The sequence below is a fragment of the Oncorhynchus masou genome, chromosome 22 (assembly GCF_036934945.1).
Source record: "Oncorhynchus masou masou isolate Uvic2021 chromosome 22, UVic_Omas_1.1, whole genome shotgun sequence".
Lineage (NCBI taxonomy): Eukaryota > Metazoa > Chordata > Actinopteri > Salmoniformes > Salmonidae > Oncorhynchus > Oncorhynchus masou.
In genome coordinates, this window is record NC_088233.1 from 14,991,580 (window position 1) to 15,004,474 (window position 12,895).

General features: G+C 40.9%; 1 protein-coding gene across 1 annotated transcript; it reads left to right on the top strand.

Moving 5' to 3' along the window:
• The first annotated feature begins 503 nt into the window (after positions 1 to 503).
• LOC135509059 (TBC1 domain family member 15-like) lies at positions 504 to 12,302 on the top strand. Its single transcript, XM_064929370.1, has 17 exons — positions 504 to 608; positions 2,349 to 2,447; positions 2,522 to 2,596; positions 2,997 to 3,156; positions 3,801 to 4,008; positions 7,080 to 7,182; positions 7,384 to 7,596; positions 8,028 to 8,156; positions 8,443 to 8,546; positions 8,800 to 8,894; positions 9,304 to 9,420; positions 9,639 to 9,739; positions 9,880 to 9,979; positions 10,265 to 10,362; positions 10,563 to 10,679; positions 10,822 to 10,908; positions 11,028 to 12,302. The coding sequence occupies exons 1-17, from the start codon at positions 585 to 587 to the stop codon at positions 11,229 to 11,231; spliced, it is 2,034 nt and encodes a 677-aa protein (XP_064785442.1). The 5' UTR covers positions 504 to 584; the 3' UTR covers positions 11,232 to 12,302.
• Positions 12,303 to 12,895: the final 593 nt, after the last annotated feature.

A 12,895-nucleotide genomic window follows, 5' to 3' on the forward strand; every position in this document is an offset into this window, starting at 1 on the left:
CAACACATATATTAACATAACATTTATATTTTTGTTCAGTATATGTTGCAATCTGGTCCTGTTCCATGACATATTCAACACTTTAAAGGTTTTGACCATTTTATGGCCAATGGTAGCGACTGACCAAGTTTAAGGCAGGGGCGGCTGGTGGGAGGAGTTATATGAGGACTGGCTCATTGTAATGGCTGGAATACATGGAACAGAGTCAAACATGTGGTTTCCATATGTTTGATAGGTTCCATGTTTTCCCATTCCAGCCATTACAATGAGCCCAACCTCCTATAGCTCCTCCCACTACAGCATCCCTTGGTTTAGGGTAAACCAGAGTTTCATATTCCCAAGGCTCTCTCTGGGGTACAGGCTATATTCAATGCACCTGCCTCTACATCTAATCAATAAAAATCTGAATAAAACGGACACTTTTTAGATGGTCCCTTATTTGGGAATTCCGTCTGCGTGGTAACACCCAAGCCGTTACCGCGCATGCGCGGCTACGGAAATGCGGAAGATGACTTGTCACTGTTGTTGTGGAAGCTGTCAGGCACGTGAGCTGTGCTACGTCGTCGTAAGTGGTAATAGGCGATATGTCGGCTGATACTCCTCCCAAGGTACTGAAAATGCACAACTTGTGGAATATCTTTGCGTCAGTTTTTTTCGTGTTTAGATGGATCTATCAATACATGTGAATATAATGGATGGAGAGTCCGTTGATACAGACGCTTGATCTTCCCCACTGTTGGTGGTTTCCATCAGCTGTTTTTCTTTCTTGCTAGCTAACCGCCCACAATGCCACGAAAACATATCAATATATCTCGGTAGTTGAATTTATGACCTCGCCTGTGTTGTACTATCAGTTTCCGGTTTCAAGTTGCAAAAAACATAAATTCATCGGCCGAGTGTTTGCTCAATTAGCATCTTACTAACGTTACCTAGCTAGCTCATTGCTGGTCTATAACACTAACTAGTTACAGTAACTTAGCTTGTTAGCTAAACTGGCTGGCTATTTGGTTCAGTTATGGATTCCCTAGCTAGCCATCTAGCTACCCTCCCACTAAAATTGCTCTTAGTAGTACATCTTATACCGCACTGTTCTTTCTGAGATCGCTACCTCTGTCACATGAGAGCCTAACTGACCAATGAACGCAAATGTCAATAATGATGTTTCAGTGGACATCCGTATCCAACGGTCTCGTTGTTGTAGTTGGCAAGTGCACTTGGATGTAACGTGTTACAATACTGCTCGACAGTGGTGGACAAATGACCCAATTTTGTCATACTTGAGTAAAAGTAAAGAAACTATTTGAGTAAAATGATTTGGTTTTAAATATACTTAAGTATCAAAAGTATAGATCATTTAAAGTTCCTTATTAAGCGAACCAGGCAGCAACATTTTCTTGTTTTTATATTTACAGATAGCCAGGGTCACACTCCAACACTGACATTATTTAAGTAATAAAGCACGAGGGGGTGTGGTTTATGGCCAGTATACCACGGCTAAGGGCTGTTGTTATGTACAACGCATCGCGGAGTGCCTGGACACAACCCGTAGTCATGATATATTGGCCATATACCACACCCCCTCGTGCCTTATCGCTTAAATAATGGCTGAGGGTTGGAGTGTGACCTGGCAATCTGTAAATAAATGGCTGTCAGTTAAAATACTTATTTTGTCATACCCGTGGTATATGGGTAGGGCTGTTCTTAGACACTACGCATATGGTCTGATATACCACGGCTGTCAGCCAATCAGCAATTATAAACTGGGTGGTTCGAACCCTGAATGCTGATTGGCTGAAAGCCGTGTTATATTGCACCGTATATCATGCCTTGAGTCGTGCCTAAGAACAGCCCTTAGCCATGGTCTATTGGCCATATACCACACCCCCTCTGGCCTTACTGCTTAAAGCAAGTGTGTTTAGTGAGTCCACCAGATCAGAGGCAGTAGGGATGACCAGGGATGTTCTCTTGATAAATGTGTGAATTTAAAAATGTTCCTGTCCTGCTAAGCATTCAAAATGTAACAAGTTATTTTGGGTGTCAGGGAAAATGTATGGAGTAAAAAGTACATTTTCTTCAGGTATGTAAGTGAAGTAAAAGTTGTCAAAAAATATGAACAGTAAAGTACACATACCCCAGAAAACTACTTAAGTACTTTGAAGTATTTTTAATTGAGTACTTTACACCACTGCCAACTATTGTTGGCCAATATTCTTAGTAATAGTGAGGAAGAGTAACATGTAGAATGTCAATGGTAGGCTTTTAAGGCAATATAAAAACACATAAATAGCTAAGCTGTTTGGAAATAATGTCACCTATTCATATTCCTGCTGTATTGTGTTTTTCTTCAGGTGTTATTTGAACATGAAGGTGTTTTCATTCACTCAAATACTGAAGACAGTGAAGACCAAGATCTGCTTGTTTCTGGGTTCCTACGGATAATTGATAAGGTATCAGTTGATTGTATTTATAATTTTTAATTGCTGGTTGCATGATTGCTTATTGTGTTTTTAATATTTACCAGGATGGTGAAATCATCGTGGAATACAAACCCTTGGAGGACACTGTTGATCCATCCAACATGCTCTGTGCTGGCAAGGTTTGACCTTTTATTTTTATTAAAAAAAAAATGTTTTACTCGCTGAAATGCTACGTGGTTGTTCAGCAGCAGTGTACATTTACCACCATGTAAATTGGATGGAAACCCGGTAATGCGTTTCAGATCACAAGTGTTAAGGGTATTATCTGATGCAACTTTATAGAAGATTTGTGTGTATTTGTCAAAGTTTTCAACAATGGCGGATAGGGATAGGCTTCACAAACAGCTGCCTTTCAATAACTATTCCATTAACATTCTTTACGATTCATCAAATTCCAGAACTCCAACAGTTAGCAGCACCTCTCACACATCTGTTTTAAAATTCTATAATTTGAATGATAATGATAGGTAAAGGCTTGAATCATGTTATTAACGAGGCATATCCATTCCATTCCCCCAGGATTCCAGCTCAGTGATGGAGTGGGCTTATTGTTCTGGGGAGGAGAGGTCGTCACCTCAGCAGGCCGTGGTGCTGGAGCAGCAGCAGAGCTACGAGACCGAGTGGGACATGATCAATGCAGTCTCCTTTCCCAAGAGGAAACCCTGCTCCAACGGAGAGGGTGGGTGGACAATTGGGTGCATTTGTTGTAGCTCGCCCGGTACCACGGATGGAATGCAATGCATCTTACATGTAACATGAGCTTTGTTGCTGAGGCTTCGTTCAGACTTATTCACTCAATACATGAGTTAATTTACAGCAGAAGTTGTCTAAGTAGTGTGAAGTGGGATTGAAATGATATTAAATTAAAGTAATTTGGGGTTTGCTTATATTTGTCCTGTAATAGTGTGTCACTCAGTAAACAACTACTCGAGTAAAAGTCCAAAAGCATTTGGTTTTAAATATACTTAATTATCAAAAGTAAAAGTGTAAATCATTTAAAATTCCTTATGTTAAGCAAATCAGGCAGCATAGTTAAAAAATATATATATATATTTTATTTTTTACAGATGGCCAGGGTCATACCCCAACCCTCATACACTATTTACAATTATAAACTGTGGTTCGAGCCCTGAATGCTGATTGGCTGAAAGCTGTGATATTTCAAGATGTCATTGAAATGCGTTTCTTGTATATCCCCCTGAGATATATATATATATATATATATCTCCACTTTTGGTTTATTAAGGACTGAACTTGAATTGCATGTTTACTTAACAGATAAGGTCAGAATGAAACTGGATTCATTCCTTTGCTTTCTTCCAGGTGCATTGAACCACACGCATGAGAAAAGCAAGTGGTCCTTCACCTTCAGTGTGTGGGACTTGAGGTCTATCACAGTGAAGGAGGAGGGCTGGTCCCGTCTGGTGTTCGGAATGAAGGAGCCACCCACCTCACTGCCACCCCTCCACTTCCACCAGGGGGGCAGTGAAGGCTTCCTTGACTGCCTGAGGAGATACATCATAATCACAGAGTGAGTCTCTGTGTCTGGTCTGCTAAACTAGTTTGCATGGTCCAACTGGCTCTGAAATGGAAAATAGTGGTTTGACAATTAATCAATCAAATTGATTTATCAGCAATTGTCACAAAGTGCTATATAGTAGACGCCAAAGAGCCAGCAGGAGCAGACGTGGTCAGTGAAAAGTTGTTCGAAAAAAGAGACCTAGAGAGGAACAAGGATCAGACGTTGATATATTCTGATTCCATCCAATACCGTGGTTACTGCAGGAGTACAATTTTGTTTCTAAGTGGAATCGCGGATGCAAAATGATCTCTGAAAATGTTACGTAGGCCAGGTAATGTTACCGTAGTGGATGCAGTGTAGTGCATCACCAGCAGAGGGAGCCTCTGAGCCCATTTGAATCACAGGTTGATTATGTTCTTTATTACTACTCCAAAGGACAGTGAGTGAGTGTCAGTGTGGACAATGACTCAGTATAAAGACACTGTATGAGTGTGTATGTTTACAGACAGTCTAAGAAAACAGTTACACAGTAGCGTCAAAACTATTTGTGAGACTTTCTTGGACTGGATTACAAAAAGAAAACCAGCCCTGTCGCGGATGTTGACGTCTTGCTGCCAGACAAATGAAACAACTTCTTTGCACGCTTTGAGGACAATACAGTGCCACCGATGCGGCCCGCTACCAAAGACTGTGGGCTCTCCTTCTCCGTGGCCAACGTGAGTAAAACATTTAAACGTGTTAACCCTCACAAGACTGCTGGCCCAGACGGCATCCCCAGCCGCGTCCTCAGAGCATGTGCAGACCAGCTGGCTGGTGTGTTTACAGACATATTTAATCACTCTCTATCCCAGTCTGCTGTTCATGCTTCAAGATGGCCACCATTGTTCCTGTTCCCAAGAAAGCTAAGGTAACTGAACTAAATGACTGACTATCTCCCCGTAGCACTCACTTCTGTCATCATGAAGTGCTTTGAGAAACTAGTCAAGGATCAGATCACCTCCACCCTACCTGACACCCTAGACCCACTTCAGTTTGCATACCGTCCACAGGCAATGCAATCGCCATCACACTACACACTGCCCTAGCCCATCTGGACAAGAGGAATACCTATGTATGAATGCTACTCGTTGACTACAGCTCAGCATTCAACACCATAGTACCCTCAACTTATCATTAAGCTTGAGACCCTGTGTCTTGACCCTGCCCTGTGCAACTGGGTCCTGGATTTCCTGACGGGCCACCCCCTCAGGTGGTGAAGGTAGGAAACAACCTCTGCACTCCGCTGATCCTCAACACTGGTGCCCCACAACGGTGCGCTCTCAGCCCTCTCCTGTACTCTCTGTTCACCCATGACTGCGTGGCCATGCACGCCTCCAACTCAATCATCAAGTTTGTAGACGACCCTACAGTGGTAGGCTTGATTACCAACAACGACAGGGAGGGAGAAGGTGAGGGCCCTCAACGTTGACAAAACAAAAGAGATGATTGTGGACTTCAGGAAACAGAAAAGGGAGCATCCCCCTATCCACATTGACTGGACAGCAGTGGAGAAGATGGACTCAGTGTTCATGTCACCGACAAACTGTTATGGTCCATGCACACCTCAGAAGGCCAAAACATGTGTCTTGTCACCAGAGGGTGGTGAGGTCTGCTCAACGCATCACCGGGGGCAAACTACCTGCCCTCCAGGACACCTACAACCCGATGTCACAGGAAGGCCAAAAAGATCATCAAGGGCAATAACCACCTGAGCCACGGCCTGTTCACCCCGCTTTCATCCAAAAGGCGAGGTCGGTACAGGTGCATCAGTGCTGGGACAGAAGTTGTTTTTCAATCTCTCTATCTCAAGGCCATCAAATTTGTTAAACAGCCATCGCTAGCACAGAGAGGCTGTTGCCTATCCACAGACTTGATATCATTGTCCACTTTAATAAACAGAACACTAGTCACTTTAATAATGCCACTTTAAGAATGTTTACATATCTCACATTACTCATCTCATATGTATATACTGTATCCTTCACTATCTATTCTTTAGTATCTGTTGCATCTTAGCCGCTCTGTCACTGCTCATCCATATATTTTATACTTATATATTCTCATCCCATTCCTTTACTAGATCGTGTGTATTAGGTTTTGTTGTGGAATTTTTCAGATATTAGGTTTTGTTGTGGAATTGATAGATATTACCTGTTAGATACTACTTCACGGTCGGATCTAGAAGCATAAGCATTTCGATACACATTGGTTAGCAGATGTTATTGTGAGTGTATGTGACCAATACGTTTTTATTTGATTTTGAGGAATAAATGCCAAATTTGACCTCTTGTAGCAATGCCCACCATTAGACCAGGAGTTAATTGGTAGGTACAATTGACAAGCTACCTGTGTTTTTCCCTTTTTGGCTCTGACAACGTTTTTCTTTTTATCAGCTGAAACACTGTTGGACTTTTCATGGTTTTTCTTATCTATATGCTAATGCTAGTGATTTGCATAAGATCTATAGCAAACACTTGGTTTCCCTCTCCTGGTCCCCTCTTCTGTCTGACTGATGTTGGGGTTAGCGGGCAGTTTCTCCTCATGAAAGAGTCTGGTTTTCTTTTTGAGGCAAATATCACAACAGATATTTCCTCCTATATAGAGGCACTGTGCTCCTCTATCGCAGTCAGAGCAGATAGCTGTTATTAAAGTTCTTATCATGGCTTTTCATAATGAAATTGTTTGGATTAAGTACCGGCTGGCCATTTTCAGCCAGGCGTCTGGTTAGAACTGAAAACAGGCGATGATTGACATCACATCCTGTACCATGCCTTGTCTCACATTGTATATCTTATTTTTGTATGATTAATCCTCTATTAATTGATGTGAATTTTAATAATATTGAGGCTTTCATGTGCTTTGCATGACAAAGAAACCCCTCAAGTTTTTGAGGTATAGGGTATATGTTGTGTTCTGTCCCTCCCCTCATATAGAATGCCTTTATCTGAAATAGAGCTCACTTGATAGGGATGGATCTCTACTTATAGGCTGATAACAAATACGTATTTTTTTTAATTCTCTATTTCCTCATATGTTTTCAGGGCCCCAGATGATGAAACCTGCCTGCTGGTCAGCACTCCCAACCGAGCTCTCTCTCAGTCCTTCGAGAACCTTCTGGACGACAACAACTACGGCCTTGTTACTGTAATGTGTCGTGCAATACACCTGTTATACGAATGACACTTACCTGTATGGAAACTTACTTTAGCAAAACGGTTTGCACAGAAGTTAGTTTTTGTTATTGGATAAATTCAGGTAGTACATCTCTGTTTCAGTTCATCATTTGTTTATTTTTTTTTACCTCAGTTTGGTTGCCTAATTATTTTGACACTGTTTCCCCAACAGAAGCTGAAGAAGGATCCCTATGTGACGACGTTGGGCGGCTTCTCCAAGGTCACCAACTACATCTTCGATGCGTTCCGTGGCCCCGAGCTGGAGCAGCAGCAGCGGAAGCCCCATGAGGAGGTAGCTGACCTGGACATCCTGGGACTGGGAGAGGTCATCCCTGGCCTGGAGATCAACCAGCAGGAGGAACCTGGCTTTGAGGTTATCACCAGGGTGAGTAGTACATAAAAACTACATGATCTTTGTTTCATGACTACATCTGTTGTGATTAGTGAGTAGGGGATCCCCTGGTCTGACTGGCTTTATCTTCCGAGGCAAGCCAGCAGCTGGATTTTTTTTAATTTTACCTTTATTTAACCAGGCAAGTCAGTTAAGAACAAATTCTTATTTTCAATGACGGCCTAGGAACAGTGGGTTAACTGCCTGTTCAGGGGCAGAACGACAGATTTGTACCTTGTCAGCTCGGGGATATGAACTTGCAACCTTCCGGTTACTAGTCCAACACTCTAACCACTAGGCTACCCTGCAGTGTGTAATGATAACGGCTGCTGGCACAATGGGTGTCTGGTCTTCAGCTGGGGTTTGACTTTTAACGTGGTTACAGTGCAGAAGAATGCATGGTCTTATTGGTTGGTGTCTCTCAGATGGACCTGGGTGCCAGGCCAGAGGTAACAAGGAGGGAGCCACTGTCTGCAGAGGACTGGGCTAAGCACCAGGACCAGGAAGGAAGGGTGGAAAATGTCCCTCAACTCAAGAAAATCATATTCAAAGGCGTACGTTGAGTTTTGTAAAATTACCAGAATGGTGAAGCACCTTCTCAAGTAAATCTCCAGCCAAACTCTCTGGGACAGTTTCCCAGACACAGAATAAGCCTAGTATGGGACTAAAAGGCACTTTAAATGGAGAATCTCTATTGAACATGCTGTTTAGCCCAGGGCTAGGCTTAATTTGTCTGCCAAACTGACCTTCTATATACATTGGTGTGGTAACTAACTATCCATAAAAATTCTGGGTATGTCTATTAAAGTGATTCCTGTCAATGTTGTGCTGATCCTGCAGGGCTTGTGCCATGCGGTGAGGAAAGAGGCCTGGAAGTTTCTGCTGGGGTATTACACCTGGGACAGCACCTACGACGAGCGGAAAGGCCAACAGAGGAGGAAAACGTATGTGTGCTTTACTAAGACAGACATTCTATATGGAACGGACATGTCTGTCTTATAAGACAGGAATAGTCAAATGCAGATTTTGAGCGGTTTCATTACCATCAAAATGGCTGTTACCATGAAGGTAATAAGGTCTTTGTTGACATTTACCTTTGTTAACAAGCAGAGCCATATGAGATAGTGAATATCAGCAAAGTAAAATGTAATTCTGAAGATATTCTCTTCCCTCTCTTGCTTCCACCTGGTGAATAAGGGATGAGTACTTCAGGATGAAGCTCCAGTGGAAGTCAGTGAGTGAGGAGCAGGAAAGGAGAAACTCCAGGTTAAGAGACTGCAGGAGCCTGATAGGTAATATATATCTCTACCCTGCTGTCTTAGGAGAGTTGTTGTTGATGATTCATTTCAAGTCAAATGTTATTGGTCACATACACATGTTTAGCAGATGTTATTGCGAGTGTAGTGTAAATCTTGTGCTTCATTACTGCATTGTCGGAACATCTACAAGTAGTATCTAACAATTTCACAACATATACCCAATGCACACAAATCTAAGTCATTTTAAGCCTTTTGGCTTTTGTTTCATCACTTTTCATCACTGTTGTTTTTACTGTTAAATGTGTTGTGATTTTAAATGCACTTTTAGATAAATTTTGTTCATGGATGCATCTGTAATGACTGCCTGAGCATGGTGTACCTTTCCTGAACGAGGCGTAGTATGGTTCTTTATTTATCATCTGTGAATGTGTTGTCTTCTCAGAGAAGGACGTGAACAGAACAGACAGAACCAACAGGTTCTATGAAGGCATAGACAACCCAGGCCTGGTGTTACTACATGACGTCTTGATGACGTACTGCATGTATGATTTTGATCTGGGTAAGTTATAGCATTATTGCCAAGAAGTACAGCAGAGATAATTTCTGTGATTGAAAATGTAATCTGATTGGCATAGATGCAATCGATGTCCCTTAGGAAATTATTGTAATGTACCTGTGGTAACGGCAATCATGAGCTGACAACTGCAGATCAGTGCGGTTTTTGTTAAGTTCACCTCATTTAACGTTGTGGGAATGTTTCCTTGTACTTGTCTCCAGGTTATGTTCAGGGTATGAGTGACCTCCTCTCCCCAATCCTCTATGTGATGGACAACGAGGTGGATGCCTTCTGGTGTTTTGTCTCCTTTATGGATCAAATGGTGAGGAATCAGATTAGCTTTGTTTTGTCTGCTGCTGTTAGTTTGACGAAACAAAACTAATGTTAACTTTGATATGCCTGAGTGTGACTCTTTCATGACTCAACCATTGTGTGTGTGTGTGTGTGTGTGTGTGCGCGCAGCACCAGAACTTTGAAGAGCCGATGCAGGGCATGAAGACTCAGCTGATCCAGCTCAGTACTCTGTTGAGGCTGCTGGACCTGGCCTTCTGGAACTACCTCGGTACATAACACACCTCAAACATTCACCTGTTTTGGATCAACTTACAAGAGTATATACTTCTTTTATATATTTTTATTTTGCATGAAGCCATAAAGATTGAGGAAAATCCTGAAAGGAAAACTAAGAAAATATGCAGATTATCAACCAATACCAATAGTATTTTATAGTTTTAATTTAGTTCAAGTTAAAAACAACAACCTATCTTTGAAAAGGAAGTAGCGACTGACTACCATCCTTGGTCCCATGTGATTTCTCCTCATCAGTGTTTTGTTTTGGTTCCTCCAGAGTCACAGGATTCCGGTTACCTGTATTTCTGTTTCCGGTGGTTACTGATCCGCTTCAAGAGGGAGCTCAGTTATCCAGATGTCCTTCGTCTGTGGGAGGTGAGTGCTGTTCGTGCATCGACCTATCAGCGTAAGTGTCTCCCTTGTAATTTTGGGGGAAGTCAATCTGTCAGTCTCGCGCTTATGAGATGTATTTAATGATTCCAGTTGATGCTTTTATTACTTTTCTTTTTGACTTAATGGTTTATCTTTATGCATTCTGATGGTTCTTGTTAATAAGACTTCTGGGTTCTGCTCAGGTCATGTGGACTGGCCTGCCCTGCCACAACTTCCATCTGCTGGTGTGCTGTGCCATCCTCGACTCAGAGAAAAGGAAAATCATGGAGGAAAACTATGGCTTCAATGAGATCCTCAAGGTAACAGCATGTTATTTGCAAGTTTCAACTGGTTTGTCAGTTGAATTCTTTTTTTTAATGACACATATTTTCAAGGTGGGTTGTTTGGAGTGTTTTCTAAGTTATTTAGTTTTAAATGTCATTGTTTTGTATGTTATCACAGCACATCAATGAACTATCAATGAAGCTGGACATTGAAGAAATCCTTCACAAATCAGAGGCTATTTGTATGCAGATCAGAAGTTGTAAGGTACAGTATGTTCAAGGATTGCTATTTATTTATACTTTCAATTAAGTCAATAACCTGCAGATTCATAATTACATATTGGTTGTATATAATCTACATTTTATTTTTTCATTTCCTTTCAGGATTTGCCTTATTCAATAAGTGAGATTCTGGGATTCAACACAGAAAGCAAATTTCCCAGATTAGAAGGGAGGGAGTTTGGAACTCTTGATTCCCCTCAGTCCCCCAGACCCACACAGAGACAGGAGGTCTTCTCTAATGGTCACAACAGACATTACAGAGAACCTCCTACTCACAATGGCTGCAAAGTCTCCTTCATATCATAGTGAACAATATCATTCACACAGACTTTGCAATGTCCACATACCAGAAAGAGTATTTTGGATTCAGTTATTGGCTAAGTTGATAACTGAAACCAGTTTATCAAGTACCTATAAGAAGAAATTTGAAGAGAAAAGAATGTAAAAAATGATTTAAAATTTTCAAATGGTATTGTTTTTGTAATTTCTTGTACCATATTGTCTTTCATTGAAATGGTAAGTCATTCCTTCAACCCTTGCTAAGGATATTTTGTAAAGACGGGCAAGGTGAGTTTGCATTGTAAAGATATAATGTGCTGTTTTTTATTTAAACTATAACCTTTTCCTGAGTCATGCGCACAAGTATTAACATCTAGTCCTGGGATTTCAATGTTTACTGATTCAAATTTTGAAAAGTTAAGGAAAGGCCTACAGAGTTAAGATTTGTCCAAATATTAATTTGATAATAAATGACAAAAGGCTGTACAATATGTGTTGTCTTGACGCTCTGCGATAATAAGACACTTTTGAAGATTAAAATATTTAGAACAAAACAAAAACCAACACTCAGCTTTCCCAGTGAATAATAAAAATAAAAATATAGCATTTGATTGTGTACTCAAACATCAGTACTAATGTGTTTATTTAGGTCCATAAGATTGGACATTTTCCTAGTGATGAAAGATTTCATTTTAAATCTCATTTCATATGTATCTGGTACTGTATTGATAAAGCCTCTTGAGTAGAAGGATCTGGTCCCACCTCGGAGACGTGGCCCAAAAATACTATTTGAGCAAGGTTGGGTCCAGTCCACCCACATCACTTGTATGTAACATTTTCCTGGAAGACTTCCTTTGACCATATTTGGCAAAAACTCAAATTGATTTTTGGGCTCCAAAATATCAATAGTATTACAATTTTGTTGACTGTTTATACCATAGTATTAAAAAATTGTTTAGCTTGTTTTCCAACTATTTTAATTGTGGACTGTTTATCTGGCCCAGGAGGAAAACAGTAGTGAGTTCTTCAAAACTCATTGAGTTGTGGACTATTACTTAAGGCAATAAAAGCAATCCTTTTAAGATTTATTTCAATTTATCCTGTTGAATATGTGACTGATCCTGTTTACATGTGTTGTCATTTCCCAACTTTCTCAGCCAAATTACTAAGATTAAGGATGTATTTCTACTGTTTCGAAATACTCTTTTTAGTGGTTTGGCTACAAATGTGTCATCTCATAGTTTGATAAATGCACTTGACCTCAGATTAAGAATACGTCTCTCTTCCCTTAAATGAATAGTTCAGTTAACATGAATGTACGGTAGTGTGTGCACTGATAACAGATCCGTATTTACAAGAACTGTTTCCTGTCACTTTAGGTATTGTCCTAATTCACATGGGGATCTAGCTTCTGTGTTCTTGATGTGTTGCAAGAAAACCTTAACCTGTTGGATTTTTTTTGTTGCAATTTTCCGTAATGTCAGCCATCTGTATTATCCTTTTGTCTCCAATATTTACATGGTATACGCCCTTTTTAAATTCAAATGACCAGTCATTCAGGAAGTTGTGCAGAAATGTCACACTGTGAGTCATTTCACTGCTGCTTGAAGTATCAGACTAACTCACGTCTTCCCCCATAATTCCACTTAACATGCAGGCCATGCACAGCTTCCAAGTGGCATTTCGACCCT